The 17764-nt window shown below is 44.5% G+C and overlaps 1 protein-coding gene across 4 annotated transcripts in view; it reads right to left on the reverse strand.

Moving 5' to 3' along the window:
- Nucleotides 1-8400: 8400 nt before the first annotated feature.
- The window catches only part of SORBS3 (sorbin and SH3 domain containing 3), a 104570-nt gene continuing 95206 nt past the window's right edge, over nt 8401-17764 (reverse strand). For 3 of the 4 annotated variants that reach the window (XM_073654036.1, XM_073654034.1, XM_073654035.1), the window contains exons 13-16: nt 17342-17515; nt 14345-14430; nt 13420-13526; nt 8401-13339 (exon numbers count right to left, since the gene is read on the reverse strand). In XM_073654036.1, the coding sequence (XP_073510137.1) occupies nt 13269-13339; nt 13420-13526; nt 14345-14430; nt 17342-17515 (438 nt within the window). In that variant the 3' untranslated portion in view covers nt 8401-13268. The remainder of the gene's footprint in view (nt 13340-13419; nt 13527-14344; nt 14431-17341; nt 17516-17764) is intronic. The other variant, XM_073654037.1, reaches the window with a different exon arrangement.

The following is a 17764-nucleotide window of genomic DNA, read 5'->3' on the forward strand; positions in this document are numbered from 1 at the left end:
GTCTTCTTATCATACTGATTCTTATGGTGCAGCACCCCTTCTCTAGTCTAACTTATCATACTGATTATTCTGGTGCAGCACCCCTTCTCTAGTCTACTTATCATACTGATTCTTCTGGTGCAGCACCCCTTCTCTAATCTACTTATCATAGTGATTCTTCTGGTGCAGCACCCCTTCTACTTATCATAGTGATTCTTTTGGTGCAGCACCCCTTCTCTAGTCTACTTATCATACTGTTTCTTCTGGTGCAGCACCCCTTCTCTAGTGTACTTATACTGATTCTTCTGGTGCAGCACCCCTTCTCTAGTCTAAGTTATAATAGTGATTCTTCTGGTGCAGCGCCCCTTCTCTAGTCTACTTATCATACTGTTTCTTCTGGTGCAGCACCCCTTCTCTAGTCTACTTATCATAGTGAATCTTCTGGTGCAGCACCCCTTCTCTAGTCTACTTATCATAGTGATTTTTCTGGTGCAGCACCCCTTCTAGTCTACTTACAATCCCGATTTTTCTGGTGCAGCACCCCTTCTCTAGTCTACTTATCATAGTGATTCTTCTGGTGCAGTGCCCCTTCTCTAGTCTACTTATTATACGGATTCTTATGGTGCAGCACACCTTCTCCAGTCTAACTTATCATACTGATTTTTCTGGTGCAGCACACCTTCTCTAGTCTACTTATCATACTGATTCTTATGGTGCAGCACCCTTCCCTAGTCTACTTATCATAATGATTCTTCTGGTGCAGCACCCCTTCTCTAGTCTAACTTATCATACTGATTCTTCTGGTGCAGCACCCCTTCTCTAGTCTACTTATCATACTGATTCTTCTGGTGCAGCACCCTTTCTCTAGTCTAACTTATCATACTGATTCTTCTGGTGCAGCACCCCTTCTCTAGTCTACTTATCGTACTGATTCTTCTGGTGCAGCACACCTTCTCTAGTATACTTATCATAGTGATTTTTCTGGTGCAGCACCCCTTCTCTAGTCTACTTACAATACCGATTCTTCTGGTGCAGCACCCCTTCTCTAGTCTACTTATCATAGTGATTATTCTGGTGAAGCACCCCTTCTCTAGTTTACTTATCATACTGATTCTTATGGTGCAGCACCCCTTCTCCAGTCTCCTTATCGTAATGATTCTTCTGGTGCAGCACCCCTTCTCTAGTCTATGAATCATACTGATTCTGCTGGTGCAGCACCCCTTCTCTAGTCTACTTATACTGAGTCTTCTGTTGCAGCACCCCTTCTCTAGTCTACTTATCATACTGATTCTTCTGGTGCAGCACCCCTTCTCTAGTCTACTTATCATACTGATTCTACTGGTGCAGCACCCCTTCTCTAGATTAATTATCATACTGATTCTTCTGGTGCAGGACCCCTTCTCTAGAATAATTATCATACTGATTCTTCTGGTGCAGGACCCCTTCTCTAGATTAATTATCATACTGATTCTTCTGGTGCAGGACCCCTTCTCTAGTCTTCTTATCATACTGATTCTTATAGTGAAGCTCCCCTTCTCCAGTCTACTTATCATAATGGTTATTCTGGTGCAGCACCCCTTCTCTAGTCTACTAATCATAGTCATTCTGCTGGTGCAGCACTCCTTCTCTAGTCTACTTATCATAATGATTCTTCTGGTGCAGCACCCCTTCTCTAGTCTACTTATACTGAGTCTTCTGGTGCAGGACCCCTTCTCTAGTCTAACTTATTATACTGAGACTTCTGGTGCAGCACCCCTTCTCTAGTCTAACTTATCATACTGATTCTTCTGGTGCAGCACCCCTTCTCCAGTCTACTTATCATACTGATTCTTCTGGTGCAGCACCCCTTCTTCAGTCTACTTATCATACTGATTCTTCTAGAGCAGCACCCATAGGCGGATTATAATGAGGTCAATCTGGGCTACCGCCTGGGGCTCCCAGAGGGCCCATGGCCAGATTGCCCTCGTTATAATGTGTGACAGGAGGGCCCAGGAGTTGGAAGATGGAATCTGCTCTGTAAAACTGATGTGTCCTGAGGCGCTGCAGAGGATGACTCACCAGCTGCTGACTGTGTAAGTGCAGGAGAGGAGGCTCCGCCCACCTGCTCCGGCCTCCAGCAGAGCACAGAGCCAGCTTACAGCATGGCCACTGCTCTCCCTGCCCCCTCCCCTGCTCTGAACATTACTGCTCCGCTCTCCCCCTACTGCCCTGCAATTACACCGAGAGCTCTGCAGTCGGGCCCCAAGAGGAGGGGAGGCAGCCCCACAGAGAAGATGGAAGAACCTGCATCATGTACAGAAAGGGTAAGTCCATGTGCAATGTGTGGGTGTGTGCGTATATATATATATATATATATATATATATCTCTTTATCTAGTATATATATATAATCGGCTTATCCCGTCTGTCTGTCCGTCCAGAAAATCCCGCGTCGCTGATTCGTCCGGCCACGGCCAATCAGCGACACGGGATTTCAGAACAAGTCGGGAGATAGCAGGGCTGACTCCGCCCATGTGGTCATGTGACTCACCAACTGCTCATGACGTACTGAACATGTTTTGTCAGTCACAGAGTATGATGTACTTTTGTCACGTTTAATGAATACGTTCTGCCAGTCACAGTGCGACATAGTTCAGTCACATTTACTAAACACGGTCAGTCACAGTGTGACGTACTTCTGTCACGTTTTATTCACCGTGGTACGCGGAACAGGAGACCCCTGGCTGCAGCCGCAAATAGTCGTGATGTAAGCGGTAGCAAGAGTCGGCTCCATTTCCCCGGCATCTGTGCAGGACCGCCGGCACTTCACCTGACATGGCCATGAGCTGTGCGGCTGTGTCTGGTATTAATGACACAGCAGGGGCGACACTGCGCCTATAATTGTGCTTGTGTATTGCCCCTGCCGCATCATTACTACATGACACAACCGCACAACACACGGCCATGTCAGGTAAAGTGGCGGCAATCAAGCAGCACCAGAGGTCCTACACAGATGCCGTAAAAGCAGCCCAGGCCCCAACGGCGAGTGGGCCCCTCTGATGGTCCAGGGCCATGTCTGTGACACGCCAGCGGCCCTGCACTGAGACATGCCTGAGGAGCTGCTGGACACGACAGTTTTATGTGTTTATAAGATATGTACGTATGCTTGTATGCATGTGTCTGTGTGCATATCTGTGTACAATGTGCATGTGTGTGCATGTCTGCGTACCGTGCGTGTGCGCATGTCTGCGTACCGTGCTTGCGCGCATGTCTGCGTACCGTGCGTTCACGCGTGTGCTAGCCCGGCTGCGTTACAGCTAGAAGAGACGGTCCTATGCGCGGCAGTGTCTGCTAGCATGACGTCATGCAGTGTGCCCTGCACTGCTGCACCAGAGGGGAGCTGGACGATGGGAGCCGAGCAGGGGGATGGTGAGTGGTGTGTGGGGTACAGTGCGTGTTTGTGTGTGCAGATATCATCATGTGATATGTCTGTTTATATGTATTTTTGTGTTTCCAATGTGTTTATGTGTGAATGTATTTGTCTTTGTATATGTCTGTATATGTTTCTGTGTGTGCGTGACCGCGTGCGGCCTCCTGCAGTATCTGGGGGGGGCGCCATGTGGCCTCATGCTGTATCTGGGGGGGCGCCGTGCGGCCTCATGCTGTATCTGGGGGGGCGCCGTGCGGCTTCATGCTGTATCTGGGGGGGGCGCCATCCGGCCTTATGCTGTATCTTGGGGGGCGCCGTGCGGCCTCATGCTATATCCGGGGGGGGCGCCGTGCGGCCTCATACTGTATCTGGGGGGGTGCCATGCGGCCTCAGGCTGTGCGTGGAGGGGGCACCGTGCGGCCTCAGGCTGTGTGTGGGGGGAAGCGCTATGCGTGGGGGGGGGCACAGTGCGGTCTCAGGTTGTTCGTGGGGGGGCACCGTGTGGCCTCATGCTGTGTGTGGGGGGGGTGCCGTGCGGCATTCGACTGTGCGTGGGGGGGCGCCGTGCGGCCTCTGGCTGCACGTGGGGGGGCGCCATGCCGCCTCCTGCTGTGTATAGGAGGATTATGTGGAAGCTCATATTATACAGTATGAGACCCTACATACATAGGGGGATGTCAGCATACTTAATTGTGCTCAATATTAAGTCATACAATTAATATAAAAAGTAATTATAATTAATATATTAATATTGTGCAGAATTAATTTCACATGATCTATCAAAGGGGGATCATGTGACAAGTCATGTGATGCATCAGGTGTGTGTGTGTGTGTGGGGGGGGGGCACCCCTTCTCTAGTCTACTTATACTGAGTCTTCTGGTGCAGCACCCCTTCTCTAGTTTACTTATCATACTGATTCTTTTGGTGCAGCACCTCTTCTCTAGTCTACTTATCATACTGATTTTTCTGGTGCAGCACCCCTTCTCTAGTCTACTTATCATACTGATTCTTATGATGCAGCACCCCTTCTCCAGTCTACTTATCATAATGATTCTTCTGGTGCAGCACCCTTTCTCTAGTCTACTTATCATACTGATTCTGCTGGTGCAGCACCCCTTCTCTAGTCTACTTATACTGAGTTTTCTGGTGCAGCACCTCATTCTCTAGTCTACTTATCATACTGATTCTTCTGGTGCAGCACCCCTTCTCTAGTCTACTTATGCTGAGCCTTCTGGTGCAGCACCCCTTCTGTAGTCTAACTTATCATACTGATTCTTCTGGTGCAGCACCCCTTCTCTAGTCTCCTTATCATACTGATTCTTATGGTGTAGCACCCGATCTCCAGTCTACTTATACTGATTCTTCTGGTGCAGCACCCCTTCTCTAGTCTAACTTATCATACTGTTTCTTCTGGTGCAGCACCCCTTCTCTAGTCTACTTATCATACTGATTCTTTTGGTGCAGCACCCCTTCTCTAGTCTACTTATCATACTGATTTTTCTGGTGCAGCACCTCTTCTCTAGTCTACTTATCATACTGATTCTTATGGCGCAGCACCCCTTCTCCAGTCTACTTATCATAATGATTCTTCTGGTGCAGCACCCCTTCTCTAGTCTACTTATCATACTGATTCTTCTGGTTCAGCACCCCTTCTCTAGTCTCCTTATCATACTGATTCTTATGGTGTAGCACCCGATCTCCAGTCTACTTATACTGATTCTTCTGGTGCAGCACCCCTTCTCTAGTCTACTTATGCTGAGCCTTCTGGTGCAGCACCCCTTCTGTAGTCTAACTTATCACACTGATTCTTCTGGTGCAGCACCCCTTCTCTAGTCTCCTTATCATACTGATTCTTATGGTGTAGCACCCGATCTCAAGTCTACTTATACTGATTCTTCTGGTGCAGCACCCCTTTTCTAGTCTAACTTATCATACTGATTCTTCTGGTGCAGCACCCCTTCTCTAGTCTAGAGCTTCTTAGTTCATGCGTAGAACTATTGTGACACTTACATAGGCTGTGTTAGGAGGGAGAGCCTCAGGCATATTTGAATGTACATAGTGTCAAAATGTTTCTTATGACATTACATCAGACATTTCTTACTAGTGACAAATAGGATTAAAGTGACACTCTAGCAATTTTTGCAAATAATGCTTAACTCAGCAGTAATATTCTAACAGTTTAATTTATTTTATCCCATCAGTTACATCCCCCCATGCTTTATTATATTTATTATAGGCGGCTGTGTCATGTGCTCTTCAGTGTGCATGTATCAGACCTGGCTCCGACATTACAAACATCCTGGATGTAGATACAGCTGAAAGTAATGATGGAGGAGGGAGCATCAGCTGACGATCTCTCTTCCATCATTCTCCCTGTCCGTCTGACATCTCAGCACAGCTGGCGCAATGACGTAACTACATTGCGACCGCTATGCCGAAGATCAGACCACATGCTGCAGAGACCAGAGCAGCGGGGGGAACGGGAGAGGTGAGTATTATTATTTTTTTAATCAAGGAGTGGGGACCATCATTCTATTTTGAGGGCTACATGGGGAAGATCATAGTATTTGGAGGGCTATTTAGGGGGTCAACATACTATTTGGAGGGGTATTTGTGGGGATATAATACTATTTGGAGGGCTATGTGGTGGGCCATCATATTATTTGAAAGGCTATGTGGTGGGCGATTATACTATTTCAAGGGCTGTGTGGGGGGCCATCATACTATTTGGAATGCTATATGGGGATCGTCATACTATTTAGGAGGGGCATCATACTATTTAGAGAGCTATTTGGGGCCATTATACTGTTTATAGGGCTGTGTGGGGGCAATTATACTGTTTGGAGGACTGTGCACGATTTTGTGGGGTCCATTTTACTGTGTGAAGGGTGGTGCAGGGGCAACTATACAGTGTGGATGGTTGTGTGATGGCCACTATACTGTATGGAGGACCACTTTATCATATGGAGGGCCACTATACTATATGGAGAGGTGTGTGGGGACCATCATATTGTGTGGAGGACTGTGTCGGGTCCGTCATACTGTGTGTGGGGACTATGGTGGCCATCATACTATGTTGAGGTCACTGTGGGGGTACCATACTTTGCAGGGAGTACTGTAGGGTCATCACACTGTGCATGTGGAGGATACTATGGAGGAATTCACTGCGGGGGTGGTACATTTGGGGGGGTACATTTCACTGTGGGGGTGGTGCTGTTTGGGGGGGTACATTTGTTGTCATCATACTTTATGAAGGAAGGGGTAGATTAATGTGTGGGTACACTAAGGGACTTCCATAGGTGCAAACTTACTTTGTAAAGGTTGCAAAGTTGTGGGATATGCTCTGTGACCCCGCCGAATATTATTATTTTTTGGAGGGTGGGCAATTAGGCTTCTGCTATGGGGCCCAATGATTTTTATGTACGCCCTGGAGGGATAGATCCTATTCCAATGTGAAAGCGCATAAATAACACACCAGTAATACAGAGAGAGAGGTTGAGCTGCATGGGGCTGTGGGATTATCCTTGCTGCTGTACAATATAATATTCGCTGTGTGACTATTCTGGCATTGACTGCGCCATGAACTATTCCTTACATTATATGAGAAAAATGTGCAGAAAATTATGAACACTACGTCAGCTCTCCCTCCCAAATCACCTACAAGTCTCAGCCGTCACCCTAACCCTATAAGCATCCCTTCTGATGCGTTCAAAATTAAGGCTTAGGTCCCACGGTGACACAATGTCGCTTAAAAACTATACAAATTCAATGTTTCCCTATGAATGTTGGGCCAAATAGGAATATGTTATAACGTGGAATTTATCCTTTTCCCTGATATTTCTCTTGACTCCTGTATTACAGGTCATTGCCCCTGATGGTTTGTGGACATTGCTGCCGTTCAGAGTCCACCTAGGTTTCTACTAATGACACAAAACACTTAATAAACACATTACGTGTCATAAAGCGGGACTCTGGAAGCAGCGGAGTGCGCGCACATTATGGACATGCATTATATATAAGCTGCATTCTGTTGGAGCTGACGACCACCATTTTTTTTTCCAGCTATTTCCAATAAAGTTTTTTTTTTTTTTTCAGCTCATCTTAAATCAAGAAGTTTATGCTTGTGCATGTTTGCACAATAATCACAAGTTTTGAGGGGTTATGGGTTGAATTATGGTATTTATTGGCACTATTTTGTGGTAAATAGAATTTATTGGCTAATTTAAAAAAACAAACAAAAAAAAACTATATATATATATATTAGAAAAACCTTTCTTTCTAAGTCATGAGTTATAATCAATATTAACTTTACAGTATTCTACAGATTGCCATGTCAGGTATAAATACATATACTATGTTTGAAAAAAAAAAATAGTCAATTAGATACTATTAGGCCCGATTCCGACAACCGTGTATTCTCTCATTCGAGAGACTCTGGTTGATTAAGCAAATCACCCTCTGATCAAACTCTGATCATAGTGTGATCCGATTCTCTTGGGTGAGGGGAAGACGAGAACAAAAATTCTCCATCTTCTCCATTGTTTGAGTCCATGGAAATCGGGACTGCACTCAGATGTCATCCGAGTGCAGTCAGATGGTTTTCACGGACTCATTGACTTGCATAGCCGAGTGCGATCCAAATATGAGATCAAGCTTGGTGATACAGTGATGTTTTCCTAGGAATCTGACATGTGCACAGCCCCATAGAATAACATTGGTCTGAGTGCGATCAGATGTTTTGTAGGATTGGACCAAAAATAAGGCCATGTGCAAGAGCCCTTATTCCAAGGCATCATTGTCTTTCAGTGTACCAATCTATTGGATCATGCCACTGGTGTTTTTAACCTGTAGGAACTCCAATTGGCTGGCAGAGAACTTTCTTCATCTGTCAAGCTTCTTAGTTGTTGAAGACACTATTGACCGGGTCACCCAGGACTAGAGGTCCCTGATCCAGACCAATAAGCGGAGCAGATAGACAGCATTACCATACAGCAAAAGAGGCACAATAAGAATATCTTTCAATGTGTTTTTTTATTTTGCTTCCCTCATGTCCCAAAAGAATTACACCGCAAAGAGAAGTATAGCAACGTTTCTGGAGATGTGCCCTTCATCAGGCTGCGGACAGGATAAGTGAAAAATATCTCTCATTGTAGACAGAGAAGAGATGCCTTCACTTGTACCAGTATATTAAAGGGGAGCTGGGCTGTCTAGGTATCTAGGAAAAGAGTATAACCAGGGGGCACTCATTACGGGGGGAAGAAAAGCGATTCCGGCAGCTAAATAGGCAAGGGTTCTTTACAGTCAGAATGTGAAATGCCCAACTGCAAGAGGTAGTGATGGCTGACACTAGAACAGCTATTAAAAAGGGCTGGATGATTTCCTCAGAACACATAACATTGTTGGTTATGGATAATTTAGTGACAAAAAATGTATAATTAGTGGAGAAAGATTAAACTTGATGGACGTAGTTTTTTTTTCAACCTATGTAACTACTGTATATAACCCAAGGGAGAAACCCAGTGGAACAAGACGCTGTCACACCACATCCCCCTGCTAATACCGCGTCTTGTACCAGTGGGTTTCTCCCTTGGGTTATACCAGTGCTCAGTCGTGTCTGTGGGGCTATGAGTTGGGGTCGGGAGACCTGCGGTCAGTCAAGGTATTAAGGTCCGTGTACAGACTGTAAAATATGCCAATCTGAACCTTAGTGTTATAGGGATGTCTTTGTTATGGGGGTTATGTGGCTATCGCTGGTATAGGGGGGTCTATGCCTATACCCCATCTCTGTTATGGGGGATATATGGCTGTCACTGTTATGGGGGATATATGGCTGTCACTGTTATGGGGTATATATGGCTGTCACAGTTATGCGGATATATGGCTGTTACTGTTATGGGGATGTATGACTATCACTGTTATGGAGGATATATGGCTGTCACTGTTATGGGGGATATATGGCTGTCACTGTTATGCAGGATATATGGCTGTCACTGTTATGAGTGATATATGGCTGTCACTGTTATGGGGGCTATATGGCTGCACTGTTATGGGGGATATATGGCTGTCACTGTTAAGGGGGCTATATGGCTGCACTGTTATGAGTGATATATGGCTGTCACTGTTATGGGGGCTATATGGCTGCACTGTTATGGGGGATATATGGCTGTCACTGTTATGCAGGATATATGGCTGTCACTGTTATGGGGGCTATATGGCTGCACTGTTATGGGGGATATATGGCTGTCACTGTTATGGAGGATATATGACTGTCACTGTTATGGAGGATATATGGCTGTCACTGTTATGGGGGATAGATGGTTGCACTGTTATGGGGGATATATGGCTGTCACTATTATGAGGGTCTTGCCATCATTTCACTGGTTCATGTTTAAGAAATGTTGAAAAAGAACATCATGAAAGATCAAGGTAAAATTGTGGTATTATTTAGCATTTAACAGAAATTTACCATTGCCATATAGTTCCAATTTCATTGGTACCTTGATAAACAAGGCTAAAAGCTCACAAAAATGTGAGCTATCCGGGTGATGACAAGTCTGATTTCCCTGCACTCCTGCAGCCGGTTCTATAACAAGGTTCAACAATTCATTTACGTGCCTGATCCAGAAACCTGAGAGAATCTGATTCATATTATGTGGATGTGGAATGTAATCCGGCATCTTCATCACTGCCACCTCGCCCCGCACCTCCTCTGCCTAAGGCAGTGGCACAGTGACAGCGAGAGGTAGGGCACTTACGTAAGGCATATGGCGGAAGACACACCCGGGGTGGGCAGATCTCACAGGTACAGAGACAATGTGAGGACGAGAAGACAAGTAAGAGGCAGGGATGTAGGAAGAAAATGGGAGAGAGATCAATATAAAGCGAGATACGGGGAATAAAGAGGAAGGAGGGCATATCGGAAAATAAACACTGGTGGAATAGGGACTTTTGCAAAAGAAGCATGCAACAGCGAACCTTAACCATTGGCAGAAAGCCAGTAAATAAAAAATATGTCTTCTTTCTTCCAGAAAGTGCTGCACTATTTTTAATGGACTGCGTCTGATATTGCTTCACTGGAAGTATGATTATTTTCTAGTAGCAGATTTCCATTATAAACAGGACCAGATTATAGGTAGTTAATTATATATTGCCAAAGGCAAAAAAAGAAACCCTAAGCTAAAGACCTAGATTAAAAATTATGGTAATTTTTATTCTATTTATTAATAGGAAGAAGTGCACTAAATATTAAAAACAGTGCGATGGATAGGAATCATATATAGGGATTAGCGTATCTTTTATAGGAGTTTCCCTATAAAAGGTAATTTATCATTAATTGCTTATATCTGTGGGCTCTGTGGCCACGGACCACCACAGTATATTCTGATCCCTTTCCTACATGTATTGATACAGTATGAGCCTGCCATTGCACATGCTGTTAAAAGATAAGAATCATTAGCCTCTCCAACATGTTTCACCAAACTGGAGTCATCAGGGGAATGAGGCTATAATTCCCCTGATGATGCCAGTTTGGTGAAACATGTTAGAGAGGCTAATGGTTCTTATCTTTTAACAGCATGTGGCAGGCTGATATCAATACATGTAGGAAAGGGATCGGAATATACTGTCATTCTTCTCAAACACTTCTAAGATTCACATCCACGCTGGCTATTAATCCCATTTCTTTCTGCCGTCCTGGTCGGTCAGCTTTTATTATTTTGCCAGGAGTTTGAGAGGACACAGAGCTGTGACTCCTTATATCTTGTGCAAATTCCTCATCTGGTCCAGGATTTTTCTCCTAACCTCCTGAGCCCTCCACTTCCTTCTCATGTCAGATGTCTATATTTATGCGGCATACCCCGCTGAAGTCCCGATCCAGCACCGGGGCTAGTGATATTTTACAGACTACACTGGAAAATAAATTATACATTCAGATGAGCTTCAGTATGTAATTATATAAACATATATACATGTTTTATATGACACGTACAACCTATTATATAACACATGTGCCAATTATCCGGGTGTATTATGTAAGGCTATATCCCAAACATTGCAATTAGGTTAGGAATATATGGTTTCCCCATTTTTACACACATCTTCCCTATTATATAATGTAAAACCAATAAAAATATTTGAGCAAGGAATATATGGTGACATTGTCCCAGCAGGCTGACACAACCTTTGGAAAGAAGATTGCAGACAACCTTGCAACATAGCAAAAAGTCCAACCAAATGGCCCTAGATGAATACACCACTCCACAACATTATCATACTGGTCAACGCACTGGTGGACACAGACAGAAGAAAGGAACCTCTGCAAGAACAGTGTATGGGCTATTTGCAGTCCAATAGCTCATCATGTCCCACATGTTTTGGAGGTGGAAATGGGCCCCCTTACCTTTTGGGCTCCTGTGTGACTGCCCAGGTTGCACCAATGATATGGCCGCCCCTGAGTCAATGTGGTCTATGCTTCTTCAGTCCTGAAATTAAAGGTGCCCATGCCTCTATTCATCGCAATGTGCAAATTCACTGTTAATAAATATGTATGGGAGATATGGACTCATCAGTAAATATGAGCCGCTGGTTCTTTCTATAATCGTACTTTTAATCTGACATTAAGAGGATAGTCTGAACTTTGGAAGTGATCCCCTATCCTTGGGCTAGGGGATAACGCTCCGATCGCTGGGGGTCCAACCACCTATCCCATGATCCCTCTGTGAATGGAGCGGTGGTTCAGCATGCGTACGGCCGCTCCATTCATTCTTATGGGAGTGCCGAAGACCAAAGGAGAGCAAGCAGTCCCATTAAGAATGAATGAAGTGGAAGTGCGTATGATCGACCACCGCTCCATTCACAGTCCTGGTGAGGGTCACAGAGGTCAGACCCCCAGAGATCTGGAGGTTATTCATTTCCAAACTTGAGAATGCCCCTTCAAGTGTTTCATTCGATCCAGGGGACTAGTCTGAATGCCATATGTGGGGTTGGGAAGGAATTTTTCCCTGAATGTGGAGCTATTAGTCTCTGCCCCATGGGGTTTTCAGCTTCCTTTGGATCAACATGTTAGGTTATAGGTTGAACTCGATGGACTTAAGTATACCTTCAACCTTAAATCTATTCCCTTCAATTCACCACAAGACAAATTAGATATTACCTAGTTTCCATTGAAATGAAAGGTTGTGTGTATAATACAGGACAGGACAAGTCCTCCAGGACGAGAGACGCTCTTTATAACCACTATGCACTGTGGCATAGACAGGAGCATACTGAACAGATCACCCCCTCTATTAGCTCTAATAGGGTAGATGAAAATATGTTTTTGTATTTTTTTTCTAATTTGGTGATCCCCTTTAACTCCTAAAAACTCTAATGGAGAGAAACACCAAGTATCAGCATTGGTGGGGGGGGGTCTTAATGTGTGTCAAGAGCAACAACTATTTGACACCACCACCATCTGGTAGTTTTAGAAGTGGAAGAAATGAAAACATAATTTTTGGCTACTGAAAATATTGCCGGTTGGTGTCGTCTGTCTTTGAAGAAGGTGGAGATTGTGGGCGCCAGGCTTGGCAGCGTTGAGGTTTGACCCGAGAAGCAATGAAGACGGGTAGGAGATTACACACACTCTTATTTACATATCAGATTTAAGAACTTTTAGATCGGGAACCATAAGATTAATAAGACGTGAAAAAGGTTTGATGTTAGATATTTGGACAGTGGCACATGTTGGCGCCAATAAGACTGTAAGAATGGGATAAGTCAATGTATTCCTCCATATCTGGTGATAATCGCTCGTCTCTGTCCATCACTCCTTTACAAACAGCATTATGCTGAGCTGAGTGGTTGGCATTACCATCTTCGAATAGTTCATTGCCAGACATTCGGTCTACGTGGACTCATACGGGGTGACAAAATTTCCAGGGAATGTTCCAAATTTTTCTGTCCTCCAGCAGACACCTGCGAAACACAGAGAGGAGCGAGATGGTTCATACAATACAGATACCACATTACGTTACCTACGGCGCAGTTTTACTTACCTACATACCATCCATCCTCACAATGTTGCGTCACTGTCACCATGTCACCGGCATTCAGCTGTAACTCATCTGAGTTTTTCGGGGAGTAATTAAATAATACTCGGTACCTGAAAGTAAGAAAAACCTTGATTCTCTTTCAATGCCCCATCATTTAGTTACGAAGACCAAAAGGGGGTAACCCCAAAAGTGTAACCATCCATTTTGTGGAGTTCTCTGTTGGTCCGGGGGCAGGACTTAGACATCCATTTTTGTCACTTTTTCGGTGGTGTTCATTATTTTAACCACTTGGACTTGCAGAAAGCAACTTAGTATTATGTTGGGTCCAAAATTCAGTAACTGGGCCCCAACTTATTTGCCTTTTATAATACTGCTGTCTTCTTAGAGGCTCCCATGTTGGACTCCCTTAGGCTCTAGGATCTGGGTGCAATGGCTACATCTGCACCCCTTAGGCTCACCATATACATTTGATGGCTGTCAGATGAGTGATGGTTCGGACGATCATTCAGCCGGCAGCTGTCTTGGCCAGCTCTCCCATGCAAAGGACCTCTCAATCATCAGAGAGCTCCTGTGTTTTCTTTGAGAGAGCAGCCGACAGACATGTCTGGTGGCGGCCTATCTCCGGGAGACAGTATAATCGGCAGTCCAAAATTGGACACATCAGATTGATATTTTCCCTCAACAATAAATTGTCCTGGGCTCCCATACACATTAGACTGTTGGCCAAACCTGTCGACATTAGTCTAATGTGTATGGGAGGCTTTATAGCTAGGCCCTTAGAAACCGATGAGGAGGTAACATTCACCATACACACAGGAAGAATCATTAATAAAACACAATCTTGCTCCAGATGTCTTCGGCAATGTTTTACATCATAAGGTGACAGTTACATCTACTCTTCATAACCCCAATTCCATACAGAACTTACAAGGTCCCGCGCAGCTCCTGAAGCCGGCTGGATGACGGGGCCTTCACAGTACATGGTCTTTCTTTGAGGGTTAGAGAACTGGACACCTGCATATAAAGTGAATATAAAAGGACTTGGACTGAAAACAATAACAAAAAGGAAGTAGAGAGGCAATAAAACATGGAGGAATGTCACATATCAGATCATAAAGTGTGATCGAGCAATATCTGTAGTGAACCAAGGTCTGCGGCGATAAGAGAACAGGAGTTAAAAATGGAACATAAAGGTCAAAGAACAAGGTTTGGTGGAGACAACTCTGTGTCGATGATAGAAAAGTCATAACCCTGGATGTGGAGAGTCAGGAGACTGAGCATGTAGAGCAGAGGCAGGACAGAGCAAGTAGGGCATAGTAAGGAGAGAGAGCGTATAAAACAGAGACAGAACAGAGAATGTAGAGAAAAGTAATGGGACAGAGTATGTAGAGCAAAGACAGAACAGAGCATATAGTGCAGAGATGAAAAAGCATGTAGAGAAGAGTAAGAGGACAGAAATGTAGTGCAGAGATGAAAGAGCATGTAGAGCAGAGTAAGAGGGCAGAGCATGTAGCGCAGAGATGGAACAGAGCATGTAGAGCAAAGTAAGGGGAAATAGTATGTAGAGCAGAGACGGAACAGAGCATGAAGAGCAGAGCAGAGAGACAGAGTATGTAGAGCAAAGACAGAAAAGAGCATGTAGAGCAGAGATGGAACAGAGCATGTAGAGAAGAGTAAGAGGACAGAGCATGTAGAACAAAGGCAGAAAAGAGCATGTAGTGCAGAGATGAAAGAGCATGTAGAGAAGAGTAAGAGGACAGAGCATGTAGAACAAAGGCAGAAAAGAGCATGTAGAGCAGAGATGGAACAGAGCATGTAGAGCAGAGTAAGGGGACAGAGCATATAAAGCAGAGACAGGACAGAGCATGTAGAGGAAAAAAGGAACACAGCATGTAGAGCACAGTAAGTGGACAAAGCAAAAGCAGAGTATGTACAGGGTGGGCCATTTATATGGATACACCTAAATTAAATAGGAATGGTTGGTGATATCAACTTCCTGTTTGTGGCACATTAGTATATGGGAGGGGGAAAACTTTTCCAGATGGGTGGTGAACATGGCAGCCATTTTGAAATCGACCATTTTGGATCCAACTTTATTTTTTTCAATGGGAAGAGGGTCATGTGACACATCAAACTTATTGAGAATTTCATACGAAAAACAATGGTGTGCTTGGTTTTAACGTAACGTTATTCTTTCATTAGTTTTTTACAAGTTTATGACCACTTATAAAATGTGTTCAAAGTGCTGCCCATTGTGTTGGATTGTCAATGCAACCCTCTCCTCCCACTCTTGACACACTGATAGCAACACCGCAGAAGAAATGCTAGCACAGGATCCAGTATCCCTTGTTTCAGATGCCGCACATCTCGTATCTTGATGGTATGGTGTGGTATATGGGGTACAAAGATAGTGGAGCCATTCTTCATCAATGGAAACCTCAATGCCACTGGATATCTGAAATTGCTACATGATGATGTGTTGCCCTCTTTATGCACTGAATATGGCACGTTCCCTGAGTTTTTCCAACAAGATGGTCACCACCACATTATGGATGTCAGGTCCGAGCATTCCTACATGAACAGTTACCTGGAAAGTGGATTGGTCATCGTGGGCCAGTTGAATGGCCACCAAGGTCTCTCGATCTGACCCCCTTAGACTTTTATCTTTGGGGTCATCTGAAGGCAATTGTCTATGCTGTGAAGATACGAGATGTGCAGCATCTGAAACAACGTATACTGGACCCTGTGCTAGCATTTCTTCTGCGGTGTTGCTATCAGTGTGTCAAGAGTGGGAGAAGAGGGTTGCATTGACAATCCAACACAATGGGCAGCACTTTGAACACATTTTATAAATGGTCATAAACTTGTAAAAAACTCATGAAAGAATAAAGTTACGTTAAAACCAAGCACACCATTGTTTTTCTTATGAAATTCTCAATAAGGTTGATGTGTCATATGACCCTCTTCCCATTGAAAAAAATAAAGTTAGTTATAATTTAGGTATATCCATATAAATAGCCCACCCTGTAGACTAGAGAAGGGACTGAGCATGCAAAGCAGAGTGAGGAGACGAAACGTGTAACACAAAGGCAGAGGACACATCATACATCGCATAGTCAGAAAACAGAGCATGTAGCGGAGAGATAGGGGACAGAGCAGGTAGAGCAGAGACAGGTGGTAAAGAAGGTAGAGCAGAGACAGGTGGTAGAGAAGGTAGAGCAGAGACAGGTGGCAGAGAAGGTAGAGCAGAGACAGGTGGTAGAGAATGTAGAGCAGAGACAGGTGGTAGAGAAGGTAGAGCAGAGACAGGTGGTAGAGAAGGTAGAGCAGAGACAGGTGGCAGAGAAGGTAGAGCAGAGACAGGTGGCAGAGAAGGTAGAGCAGAGACAGGTGGTAGAGAAGGTAGAGCAGAGACAGGTGATAGAGAAGGTAGAGCAGAGACAGGTGGTAGAGAAGGTAGAGCAGAGACAGGTGGTAGAGAAGGTAGAGCAGAGACAGGTGGTAGAGAAGGTAGAGCAGAGACAGGTGGTAGAGAAGGTAGAGCAGAGACAGGTGGTAGAGAAGGTAGAGCAGAGACAGGTGGTAGAGAAGGTAGAGCAGAGACAGGTGGTAGAGAAGGTAGAGCAGAGACAGGTGGTAGAGAAGGTAGAGCAGAGATAGGAGACAGGACACAGAGTCTCTACTCTATGAGTCCTGTCCCCTGACTACACTCTTCATGCCCTGTCTAAAGGGCAGAGGGCACTAGATTATGTAGATTGTAGTCTCAGGGTGTTGACCACAGAGGGTCATGAAAGAAATTAAAGATCATGAAAAACATGAACCTGCAAGGAAAACAGGATGATTTATTAATTGATTGTGTAGTGTCCTCCTCCATCATCTGGAATGTCAGGACGTATGATGGAGCAGAACAAATATTAGTACTGACCTGCTCTACAGAGTTAGTATCGGCTGCTCGCTTTATTAGGGTGTCCGCCTTCCTGGCCTGCACATCTTTGACCTGCACATAACTTGCAGGAAAGAGGCCAAGTCGCCTGGAGCCGTCAACTCGCCCTTCAAACCAATTGCCACCAACCCGTCGAATAATGAGAACACGCTGGCCCTGAGGCAGAGACAGCAGTGATGACACACCGGCTGACACATAGACAGCATATGTATGCACAGTTAGATTTACAGTGTCAAAACGCACATATACATACGTGGAAATTACAAAATAAAATCCTAAAGATATTAGAAAATATATTTACTGCCAATAGAGCCAATGTTAGTGAACAGGAAAGTTCCACTTTGGAGGGTATGTAAACTTTTATCAGCATTTTATAACTAATACATATAGTATATTATATTATTG

This window comes from Phyllobates terribilis, unplaced genomic scaffold (genome assembly GCF_046119375.1).
Source record: "Phyllobates terribilis strain yellow unplaced genomic scaffold, ASM4611937v1 Scaffold_11__3_contigs__length_659146591, whole genome shotgun sequence".
Classification (NCBI taxonomy): domain Eukaryota; kingdom Metazoa; phylum Chordata; class Amphibia; order Anura; family Dendrobatidae; genus Phyllobates; species Phyllobates terribilis.